Genomic DNA, 12121 nt, shown 5'->3' on the forward strand with positions numbered 1-12121 from the left:
TCTCTGTCTTCTTTCCCCCTTACTTATTATAATTTACTTATTGTATTAAATAATTTATTAACTCCCTTAATAAATTAATGTATTCCCTTAGTCATAAGTCAAGCTCCATGTGGGCAGGTTTTAGGGGAATCTATCCTGTAAACGGCTGTATTCTCAATGCCTGACACACAGCTGGTCTTCAGGAATAAGCGGTGAATGAATGAATGAAAGTTAAAATGTCGAAAGCATTGGATTTTTTTTTTAAGATAGAAGATAGCAAATCATTTTATTTCTTCTTCATAGAATTCTGCTTCATACTTTTTCTACTTGGTAGAATAACTTTAAAGGTTAAGCAGTGACTCTTGAAGGCATAGGGTAGACTTGACTAGGGTTTTATTTGGCCAGCATTGTTTGTGTGCTTGGGGATTTTATTTGTTTGTTTGTTTTAATTTAAATTTAGAAGCCCTTAGTAAGCGAGCACTCCCAGTTTGCCACAATCCCTACTGCTCCCTAGTTTTATACTTGGGTCATAGGGCTGTACACATTTCCTATTCCTACCAGCCCCTGAAGGCATTGAGTGTGCCCGCTTACCCCTTAGTAGAAGCTAGTTCAATGATTTGCTTAAACCAAGAGGTGTAGTTTTTTTTCCCACATAATAATTTACAGTGTGACTTTGGGCAAATTACTGACATCTTTGGCTATCTTCTGACTCTGAAATTCTTCAAAAACATCTGTGGGTTGTTTGACAGCCTATGCTCAAGGTCATCCAAACTATTTGGAGAATTTCCAGCTGGATAGCAAATAAAATGACAACTCTATATGATTTTTTTGTGTATTTTAAAATCCTTAATCCCTATGGTTTCTAATATTCAACAGATCATTTAAGTTCATAGGTCATTTGTATTCTTTGAAGTGAGATATAATATCTTTATATTCTTCTTCCTTAATAAAATCAGTTTATTTTTTTCTATAACCTAATGAAAGGACATGTTTCCACTATAAATTGAATAATTGTAAGACAATATTACATGAGTTTTGCTCTACATATAGTGGTCCATGAATATAAGATTTACATTTCAATACATCAAAATTCTTAATCAGTCAGGCCATACAAATTCATCTGATGAAATTTGTTTAAAATCTATTCGTAGTCACCCCAAAGTTAAGTCTATGGCAAAAGAGACATTGAAAGTAATCCAGAATAAAAGATTGATTTTAAAACACAAGGTTGGTGACTAATCAGGAAAAATTACCAAACTTCAAACTCAAAACCCTCTGAAGAAGAAGAATAAAAAACTTTTCCATCTCTAATGAAATTTAGTACTTTTTAGGTTGATCAAAAACACATTTGGTACGGCCGTCAGGAAGAATTTCCATTGTCATCTCAAACTTTTAGACTTTCATTAATGAATCAAGTAAACACTTTGAATGCACCTTCTAACATGCTTATGGGGCCACAGAGTGCAAAGAATACTGTTGGAAACCTCCCGTGTTAACATTAGGATAGTAAATACAAAAAAAGATGATTTTCAACAGCCTGGAAAAGAGTACATATAAATAAAGCAATTAAAAGATACATATGTAATCAAAGAAAGAAATATGATGATTTTAACTGCTTGAGATTCTTATAAACTTTAAAAGAAATTATTCTTTAAAAAATTAAACAAGACACTGTAAAAAGAGGGAGAACTAAGACATCCGTGTTCCTAACAATGGCTGCAATAGTTTCTATTTTGCCTGTTACTGTCTTGCTTTGCCTATAGATAGTGCACATATTTTTACATTTGCAATGACAGTGATTGAACAATTCTGTATTTGGATCTCTTTCATATAATTATGTTCTAAACATTTTCCATATTGCTACAGTCTTCACAATATTTATTTTTAGTGATGGCATAATATTCCATCAAATTGCTTAAACATTCTTTTGCTGTTGCAATTTTAGTTTATTCTCGGTGTATTTTTAAAAATCTAATTGTCAGCATTACTAACTAAAATTCAGTACTGTGATTTTATCTTTTCATCCTTTTAGTATACACTAATTTCACCAATTGGTTAACTATAAAAGAACCCTCAGGAGTTTCAAAGACCATGGACAAGACATACTAGATCAGGATAAATTTTAAGCATTTGATGACAAGTCTTACAGCACCCCAACACTTGCTAAAACTGCATGCTTGTAAAGGAATAGATGTTGGATTCAAGGTGCCTGGGTCCTGCCTTTGCTTGATACCAGCATTGTGTCTTGGGGACTTTTGCTTCACTTCTCTGTGCCTCTGTTTTCTCATCTGCAAAGTGGGACTCATAATAGTGCATATCTTATAAGACTGTTCTCAGGATTAAACAAAATGATGTATGTTAAACACTTAGAACAGTGTGTTTCATATTAAAATGCTATGTAAATGTTATCCTTTTAATATTAGAATAGCTTTACATTTTTTTTTCTATCTTACAGGAATTCTACATGCAAGCAAGACAAGTGGAAAGTTTTCACTTTAAAATAAAAGTGAGATAATTTCTTAGGCAGAAGCAACTTCTTTTATAATCAAGTTTTTGCAATAGTAAAATATATGTTAATTCATTTAGCAGCAATTAGAACCTAAGCTATGTGGTTAGTATTTTCTCTGGTTAGAATAACTGGCAATCCACCTTAGACGTTTGTGAACTGCCAAGCTAACAACAAAATCATAAGAGTCAAAGTAAAATAGGGACCATCTACTAACACTATGTGCAGGCAAACACTTGGACATTAACAAATACTGCAAAATCTGCACAGGAAATATTATTACCCCAATCTTACCGATGGGGAGACAGATTCAGTGAGGTGAAATGACCAGCCAAAAAACATATGTTCCTGGAAAATGAGTGGCCAGCACTGATCGATTCAGGTTATGTTAAGGTTTAACAGATAGGGACATTGTGAGACTCTTTCCATGAGTGTCCATTCCACCATATTTTATCACCAAATCCCCATTAAACATCAAAGGAGATAAAATGCATTTTTTTTTGCACGTTTTAGGTACGAAGATGGATCAAGAGCCCAATGGTCAGTGTGGACAAGCATCAGAGTCCCAGCCTGAAGTACTCGGGCCCCTCAGTGGTCCACATCCCACCAGGAGAGCCAGACTTCGAGCCTTCCTTGTGTCAGACGTGCCTGGGAGACCACGCTTTCCAAAGAGGGGTTCTCCCTCCGGAGAAGGAGTCATGCTCATGGGAAACTCAATCCGGGTGTGAAGTAAGTGCATTTTTGCTCTGGTTCCATTCTCCTGAAAGGATTCTAGGCCTTTGTTTTTCTTGTATTCATGCCATAGTATGTCCCCTCAAAATGTATTTATATATATTTATTTTTGAGGTTGGGGTGGTGGTAATTAGGTTTATTTATTTATTTTTTAAGTGGAAGCACTGTGGATTGACCTCAAGACCTCATGCACGCTAAACATACACTCTACCACTGAGCTATACCCTCCCCCACAAAATTTATTTTTTAATGCACATTTATAAAGCTTCTAAGGAGGATAATAGAATTGTGGCCTTTGTTAGCCCATTGTACTAATTTTTAAAAAATAATTCTTATTTTTTATTGACATGTAATTGATTTACAATGTTAGTTTCAAGTGTACAGCAAAGCAATTCAGTTTTACATATATATATATATTTATTCAGATTCTTTTCCATTACAGTTCATTACAAGGACTTGAATATGGTTCCCTGTGCTACCTAGTAGGTCCTTGCTGTATATCTATTTTATATATAGTAATATTGTACTAATTTTTTTTAAATGGACTTCATTTTTTAGAGCTCAATTCACAACAAAACTGAGAGGAAGGTACAGAAATTTCCCATACCTCCTCTGCCCCAACACATACATAGCCTCCTCCACTACCAACATCCCCACCAGAGTGATGGGTTTGTTACAACTGATGAACCTACATTGACACAGCATCACCCAAAATCCATAGTTTACATAAGGATTAACTCTGGATGTTGTACATTCTACAGGTTTGGACAAATGTGTAATGACACGTATCCATCATTAGGGTATCATACAGAACCGTTTCACTGCCCTAAAAACCCATCTATTCATCCTTCTCATCCCCCAACCCCTGGTAACAGCTGATATTTCACTGCCTTCATAGTTTCGCTTTTCCAGATGCCATATTAGTTGGAATCATACAGTGTGCTGTCCTAAGTTTTTATGCTGTTCCAAGATGGATACAGCAATGTTTTGGACAACTGGAAATTCCTCATAAGTTTTTTGATCACATAGAGATCAATTCTTGTATGATGCAAGAAATATAACAGTGGTCTAAAGTTTGTAACCTCCACTGAAATATTTAGTGCAACATGACCTGACCTGTAACAGAAAATTATATCAATCTTTCACTACTTTTCCCATATGTACTCATATTTTTGATATACACTTATATTTTTACTGACTTATTTTTCTCTGTTACTACAAGAGATTTAGGGGGTTTTGTTTGTTTGTTTTTTAACTTTGCTAATCCAAGAAAATCAGGTAACTGACTTACCTTGCGATAAGTTCTAAGATTTAAAGAATTTAAAATTGTATTTTTAACTTATAACTCATTTAGGCTTATTTATTTTGACTTGTAAACCATCAGATTAAATGTTCATCTTATTTTTGTTACCAACTTATTGACATAAAAACATGACTTGAAGACAACAAGACATATTATTACAAAGTACAATTGATTGCAAGTGATCTTCCAATATATTATCTCAAATTAGTGCATCATAAGATGATAAATGTTAATAACGCTACACACCGTCCTTTTTTTTTCAAAGTCAGCATTTTCCAGAGATGAAGGGATCATTTTAGCTGCTAAAAGAAAAGATAAAAACACTTGAATGTGAATTCTTTTTAACCCTGAGATATGCAGTGTATAATACCTGCCGGCTTACTTTCCAGGGTTATTGGCAACGTCAAATGAGACAACATTTATGAAATATGTTGTAATCTATAAAGTGCCAGGCAAATATAAATCATCCTCTCTTACGTTTGCTAACTTACATATTGGCCAAGCCTGTGAATCTGTAACACTGAATTAGACTTCCATGACCAGGCGAGCAGTTGCTGATCTATGAACATTTGTTATGGGCATCTGTTATTTAACTAGACACTAGCTTAACTCCACGTTGGTCATAAAAGGCAATACATAGATTCTAAATGCAGGGATGGACATCCTTTCTCTGTAAAGGGCCCGAGAGCAAATATTTTAGGCTTTGCAGGCCGTACGGTCTGTCATGTCTATTCAGCTCTGACCTTGTAGGGAAAGCAGCCATAGATAACATACAAATGAATGGACCTGACTGTGTTCAAATGAAACTTTGATTCACAAAAACACGTGGCCGGTCCACCAGTCATAGTTTGCAGATTCCTGGACTCAGTCTAAAAGAGTCTGCCAACTTCTAAAGAGTCAAAAGAACTATTCATGACTCACAGGCAGAGAGAGGGCTCTGAAAACCTTATACAGAGCACCAATGCCTGGTACTAAATGTTTACTTGAGGGCCTACTATATGCCTGTCTGCTGGGGAGAGGGGGTGGATTAATGAGTAAATGGAATTTCACTCAGGAGGAAACAATAAACAAAGAGCTGGAAGGAATTTAAAACAACATTGTGATTCATCCTTTTACTTTATCCAGGATTATAGGTGAATCTGTCTCCAATTTACAATGGATTACCTGGCTCTGCCTTAGCTGGGGCTTTTTCTTAAGGTCACCACAAAACAAGAAGACACTTACATTTTAACAGTTTAAAAATGAATCTATATTTTGTGGTCCTTTAGGGGGTTAAACCATGAAAAATTTCCTTGATAAGGCACTTCTACCCTTTTAGGAAATGGAGTTGTGTGCTGAGGAGGTGGAGAGGCTGTTAGACACGGGGGCCTAGTAGTGAAGACCTCAGGTTGTCTCTCTGACAACTCCTCATGTGGATTATTTTAAGCAACTCATTAATCCATCCTTCCTGCTCAGTGTTCCCTCCTATGAAAATTGAGATTATTCATGCTTGCCATCGGGTTTCTTTCCAGGAGTCCTTTAGTGCTTTGCAGATGAGATAGGATTTTTAAAATCTTTTGTAAATGTAAAATTGATGTATAAACAGTGTTCTGGGGTCAGGCAACCCACATTCTGGTGCCAGCTCTGTCACAAGGTCAATATATGAACTCGAGCATGTCACAAAAGCTCTCAAACGTCAGATGATGGGAATAACCTAATTAACTCTCAAACCCTTTTTAGTCTGAAATCCTGTGGTTGGAATTTGATGACCTATAAATGAAAATAAACTCTGTATTCGATGTACAAAGATAAAGCATAGAAAATGAAGTGAGAATGTTTTAAATAAGATAAGAAAGCAAACAAAGTACAAGTCCTTTATAAATAATTGTAGAGGTTTTTTTTTCCCTGACTTTAAGAATAGTACATTCTAAATGTTACCTTGAATGGCAAAAAAAAATCTCTAAGAGTTCTGTTGCAGTTAGTTTGTGCTTGGCCTTGTCAATTGTCTAGTTAGTAGCCTTTAAACATATTTCTCCCTTGGAAGAAACTGGGATATTATACATATTGCCAACAAATCACCCAGAAGAATAGCAATACCTTGATGTTACTAGCAGTGCTGTCTAAAATGGACTGTTTATTAAACAGACTTTTCTGGAAATGAGATGGGAAGAGGATAACAGAGCTGAGTAAACTGTTACTGAATAGTGCATGCCAGTGGAACTCAAGTTGAATCAACTTTTAGGCCATAAAGAGGTAGTAATCAAAGTAGTTTTTTGATGGGTGCATGCTGATTAAAGATATTCACAAACTCTGTCCTGCAGTATATCTCTCACTGCACCTTCCATATCCAGATCAACCAAGCTGGAAGGAAGGGCAAGGAGTGTTTTGGAGTGGGAGTGAGGCAGGAAATCCAGTGTGAGGGAAAGCATAAAGTCAGATCAAGATGGCAGCCTGAACATTTAATGTCATCTCTTCTTCTTGCCTTAAATGACAGAAAACACACACATGGCCACTCACGTTTTAATTTATAGTAGTGCCAGAAAATGAGGCATACTGCTGGATAGAGAAGGGGTAAGTAAGGATCTCTGAAAAACAGAAGGCAGGTAGGATTATGAGGCTGATGAGAAAACCACAGTCCAAAATGATGACATCAAAGAACAGATGTAATAGACGGGGACACTGCAAGCTCATGTACTCAAAAGGACCTCGTCGGTCAGCTGGAAAAGAAAGATGTTCCAGGAAAGACCTAATAAAAGGGAAGTAATGTGAACAATATTACTGTCAGAAAAATTATCATGTAAGACAAAAAAAATTTGAAAGGAACACAGGGGACTATTTCACATTGATGAAAGAGCTACTACGAAGATACAACATTCACCAACCTTTGTGCACTTAACAGCATAGCATGGAAATATTTAAAGTGCCAAATAATAGAAATACAAAGAAAAATTGAAAATTCATATCACAGAAGGATATTTTTGTCTTAGTTCTCCCAGAAATTGCCAGGTCAAGAAGACTAACAATATGTGAGGATTGAGGGTTTTAATAAAACAATGAACCAAATCTGATTTGTGTTGAGACTTGTATCTAGTCAACGAAGAGTATACTTTAAGCACACATGGAACAGTTACAAAAACTGACCAAGAATTAGCTCATCAAATTCCAAAAAGCAGAGATCACACTAGCTGATTACAACTTGATAAAATTAGAAACTGAAAACAGTGTGAGAGCCAAACACCATCCTTGGCCAATTCACCCACCTGGTATTCCTAAACACTCGTCCTACAACTCTCGACTTACGTAGGAAATTAAAAAAAGAAAATTAAAAACCATTTTAAGCGATTACACCACCATCTGGGAAATGCAAATTGGAACATTGAAATCCCATTTGTTTTTAACCCATCTGATTATTAGAGGTGGAAAAGATTGATGATGTCATATTGGTAAAAGTAAGGGCCAAACACTACTGGTGGGAGGATGTGGGGACAATGTTCCTCTATTACAAATGTTTACATCCCGTGCCTTTTAACTTAGCAAATCTATATTTCTACCTTCACCTTAGATACATACTTGCTTCTGTTGATAGTGGGGACAGGTACAATGATACTCAGTTAGAAAAGCAAACTGAAGATTGGTATGTGGATAGCAGCATCACATTTTTTTTTAACTTCGGATTTCTCTTTTCATGTCTGTGTGTGTGTGCGTGTGTATGTGTGTATCAATGAGTGTATCTGTGTGTCTGTATAAATGCAAATAAAAAGATCTGGAAGTATACACTTCAAACTTTTGAAATGGTGATTACACCTTTCCAAGGATTCAAATGGAGAAATGATGAGGTGGGGGAGAAAAATCAAGAAGGACTTTAGGGGGAGGGTATAGGTCAGAGCACATGCTTAGCATCCACAAGGTCCTGGGTTCAATCTCCAGTATTCCTTTTTTAAAATAATAATAATGATGATAATAAATAAACCTAATTACTTCGCCCAAAAAAAAAATAAAAAAATACAAAAATAAAGGAACTTTAGTTTTGCCTATAATGGTTGAATCTCTCAAGACCATATTAATATATTACTTGTAGGTTTGGGGAAAATATTATGCCCACCAGGAAACTCACTTGTAGAAAATGAAGGTACACTCAGTCTCACTGGTGGAAAGTCAGGCACCATCACAAAGATGGCTTCGCACCATGAGAGCATCTTATCTCTACGCTATAAAGAAAGGCAAGAGGAAACACATGGTATTTGTGCTCCCACAGCACCTTGCTTATCCTGCCGTCAGTCATTTCACCTTGCCGCATGTGGTGGCTGTGTGCACACCCATTCATTCCTCAAGCTCCTTGTGGTTTTTAAATCCAGCATGTTCGTTTCTTATCTCCCCCAGAGCCTTGCCTACATGCTAAAAGTTAATGTGCCCCTTTTCTTTCCATTTGCCTTTATTAGCTGAAATGGAAATTTTGTTCATGCAATTTTTTTTTTAAAACATGAAAAGGAGAGACTAGGAAAACACTGTAGCCTGTGCACGCTGGTTATAAATCACACGCGTTCCAGACGCGCTGCCTGCCTAGGGCTCATGTCTGATTCTTGTTAACTTTGCCCTCCCATCTGGGATAGATTTGGCTGAGTGAGGATTTCCTCAGACTCCTCTGTCTGTCTTTCAATTGAAGACAGCTCGAAAAGTGCTTAGTCAGCGGCCAAAAACTGGAGCCAGGACCCTGCGTGCTGACTTTAAGGCCTGGTGGAGTCAGTCCCCTGGAAAGAGCTGCCAACTTGGAGGAATTATTAACCACGCTACTACAGACCCAAGAATTAATGTTGAGCTCTTGACGTGATTAAATATAAGGTCACTGCCTCTTCATCCTCCTCAGCAAATCACCACAGACAATAATAGAAGGCACTTTTAATTAAGCCAACTTGACACAGTTCTGGGAGGGCATCCTCCCCCTGCGGCTTGCTCAGCACTTTGGGTGTCTCCTCTCCACCTGCAAAGCCACAACAGCTCAAGGAGGTGCACTGTTACCTTCGTTTTCCTTCTCAAAGCTGTTGAGCTGTTCCTTTGATGCCCAGGAAGCCTGGTAGTAAAATGGTCAGCTGAGGAATAGTTTCCATACCGATTTACTTTCACATCGTCTGGAGTTCTTCTGATCTTTCTTAAGAAAAGGCTATAAAAGACAGACGTAAGTCAGCCATATGGCTTTGTAGATTTCTGGTTTCTTTCAATTTACATAGTAAAAATGGGTTTTTGTGAAGGCTCATGGGGAATAAAATAATCGTGTTTCAAATCACCATCTTCCTCCAGTTTTCTGCTCTTGGCATGACGTATCATGGTCTCTAGGGGAACGTCTGGTGATTTCTAAGCTTATCACCCGCAAGAGTCCTTGTTCTGCACCAGATTTTAAGCCATGTGATTTTTGAGAAGGCACTTACCACATAAAACAAAAGATCAGGCACTGAGGGAGGGACAGGAAGATGCCCTTTTCTTCCGCTTGGTGTACTTAGGATGTGGCAAAGTGGATGACATTCTATCCAGAACCAGAAAACCTGGGCTCTGCATCCAGCTCTGCCATTGGTGGGTCACGTGACCATCTGCCTGCTCCTTGATCTCCAGAGGCTGACCTGCAAGCACCGCCCACCTCAACTGGCTGATGAGAGGATGGGTGTCAAATGAGAGAGCATGTGTGGAAACTCCTAAAAAAAAAAAAAAAAACCCATAAACAGCATTTGAAATATTATTAGTTGGCAAATACACTTAAGGGTGACAAAAGCTGAAAAGACTTTAAAGCAAAAAAATCAGTCTTAAGCAAAACATTCATCACATTTCTAAGCTTTCCTAACTATGGTAATAGTAATAATAATAACAGAGAATACTACCTGGGAAATAATATGTTTTGGGAAACATTAAGTTGCCCTCTTAGGAGAGTGAAAACCCCTATAATCACTATTGCCAGTAATATCTGAATATTATTGTTCTAAGAGTGAGGTAGAATTAGAAAAAAAGATAGTTTTATTCCCCCCAAAACTTGGAATTTTTTCCCCTAGAAAAGCATTAAAAAAAAAAAAAAGGGCATTAAAAAAATTATTTCAGGCAGGAGTATGGAAAACAGAGGAAACGCTATTGGTTTTTCTTGGAAGTTTTCAATATTTTTTCTCTTTATTCTACAGTAATTTGAAGTGTCCTAAGTAACTTACAATCCAAGCATTCCTCTTTGTCTAAGTGCCAGCGGAAAGATCACCTTGTTATCTTATAGCTCTTGTTGAGAGCTACCAGTTAGCTGAAATTTCCATTTTTAGATTTCATATGTCTTTTAACGTAACTCTTATCTCCTTCCTGACTTTTCCCCATAATTTTCAAAAACTATACAAGAATGACCATAACAGCATTATTGAGATTTTTCTTTACATGCCGACTGTTTTTATTTTTTGTGTGTGCTATCTTTTTAGTACCCCAGCCCCGTATTCCTAATTTTGTCCATGATTGTATCATAGTGTGTATATATGACAATGAAGCTGCCTTTTTTCCACTTATCATTTATTGAAAACATTTGTATGTTGCAACATAAATTTAATCATTATTATGGTTAACGTTGCATCAAACTGGTATCATTTAATGTAACCTTAGACTTTAGTTGGCCCTTTCATTTTATTGATTTTTTTCTCTCTTTTGGATAAGGCAGCAAATGATTTTTCCCCTCAACTTGAATAACCTTAGACTAAATTGAACCTTAGAATAAATTCCCAGTAATGGAGTAGTGCTTAAAGATAATTGTGGTTCTTGTCAAAATACTTTCAAGACCAATTTAGAAACAGTCAAGTCAATAAAAATGCCACCAGCACCATACGAATAAATCTACTCCACTAGCATTTTATCCCTTGAAGATAGTGGCATGTTTTAATTTTTGCTCAGTGAATTAAATGATACTTCAGTGATGTGATATGCCTTTCTTTGATTACCAAAAATGTAAGCAATTTTTCTGTTTTTTAACTAATTACTTGCAATTCTTCATGGGAACTTTTTTGTTCTGTCCTTGCTTCTTTATCTGCCAGAATTTTGCATTTATTTTTGTCAGTTTAAATGAATTACTTCTATGTAGACTTACATTCTGTTTCAATGTCTTTCAAGTCTATCTGTGGCAGGTTTTTTCCCCAATCTAAGTCTTGGTTATTATAGTCACAAGAATGAACCAAGTCTGCTTTTCGTAGTATTAGAAAGGGGACAGCCACGTCAGCTTAAAGCTAAAAGAAGCACACTCCCTTCCACCCAGAAAGGTATAGGGCAGGACCCTGTTGTCAACAGAAAGCCTGCATGTGAAAAAATGCCAGGTCCTGGCTGATTATGGCTTTCTGTCTGCCACGTGCACATTTTGTGTCTGGCCAGAAAGCTCGATAACTAGGAAGCTGGCTCCTCCTCTTCCAAGAGGACTTCTGTGTTTCCAGCCCATGTATCCAGGTCTCAGAGCCAGGAGGCCACCTCCATCCAAGTCAGTGCCGCCCCTTTCTTCCAGAGGCGAGGGCCGGGAGTCTGGAGGGGAGTTCTGCCAGGATCAGGGCACCGGAGGAGGCAGCGTGGCCTCCCAGTCACTGCCTCTCCCGCTAGGCACTGACCAAAGGATTGCTTTATCCACAACT

General features: G+C 37.2%; 1 protein-coding gene across 1 annotated transcript in view; it reads left to right on the forward strand.

Annotated features, from left to right (window-relative positions):
* The window catches only part of SGK1 (serum/glucocorticoid regulated kinase 1), a 105950-nt gene that overhangs the window by 39574 nt on the left and 54255 nt on the right, over positions 1–12121 (forward strand). Inside the window, exon 2 of the mRNA XM_010988702.3 lies at positions 2999–3214. Within this exon, the coding sequence (XP_010987004.1) occupies positions 2999–3214 (216 nt within the window). The remainder of the gene's footprint in view (positions 1–2998; positions 3215–12121) is intronic.

This window comes from Camelus dromedarius, chromosome 6 (genome assembly GCF_036321535.1).
Source record: "Camelus dromedarius isolate mCamDro1 chromosome 6, mCamDro1.pat, whole genome shotgun sequence".
NCBI classification, from domain to species: Eukaryota; Metazoa; Chordata; class Mammalia; order Artiodactyla; family Camelidae; genus Camelus; species Camelus dromedarius.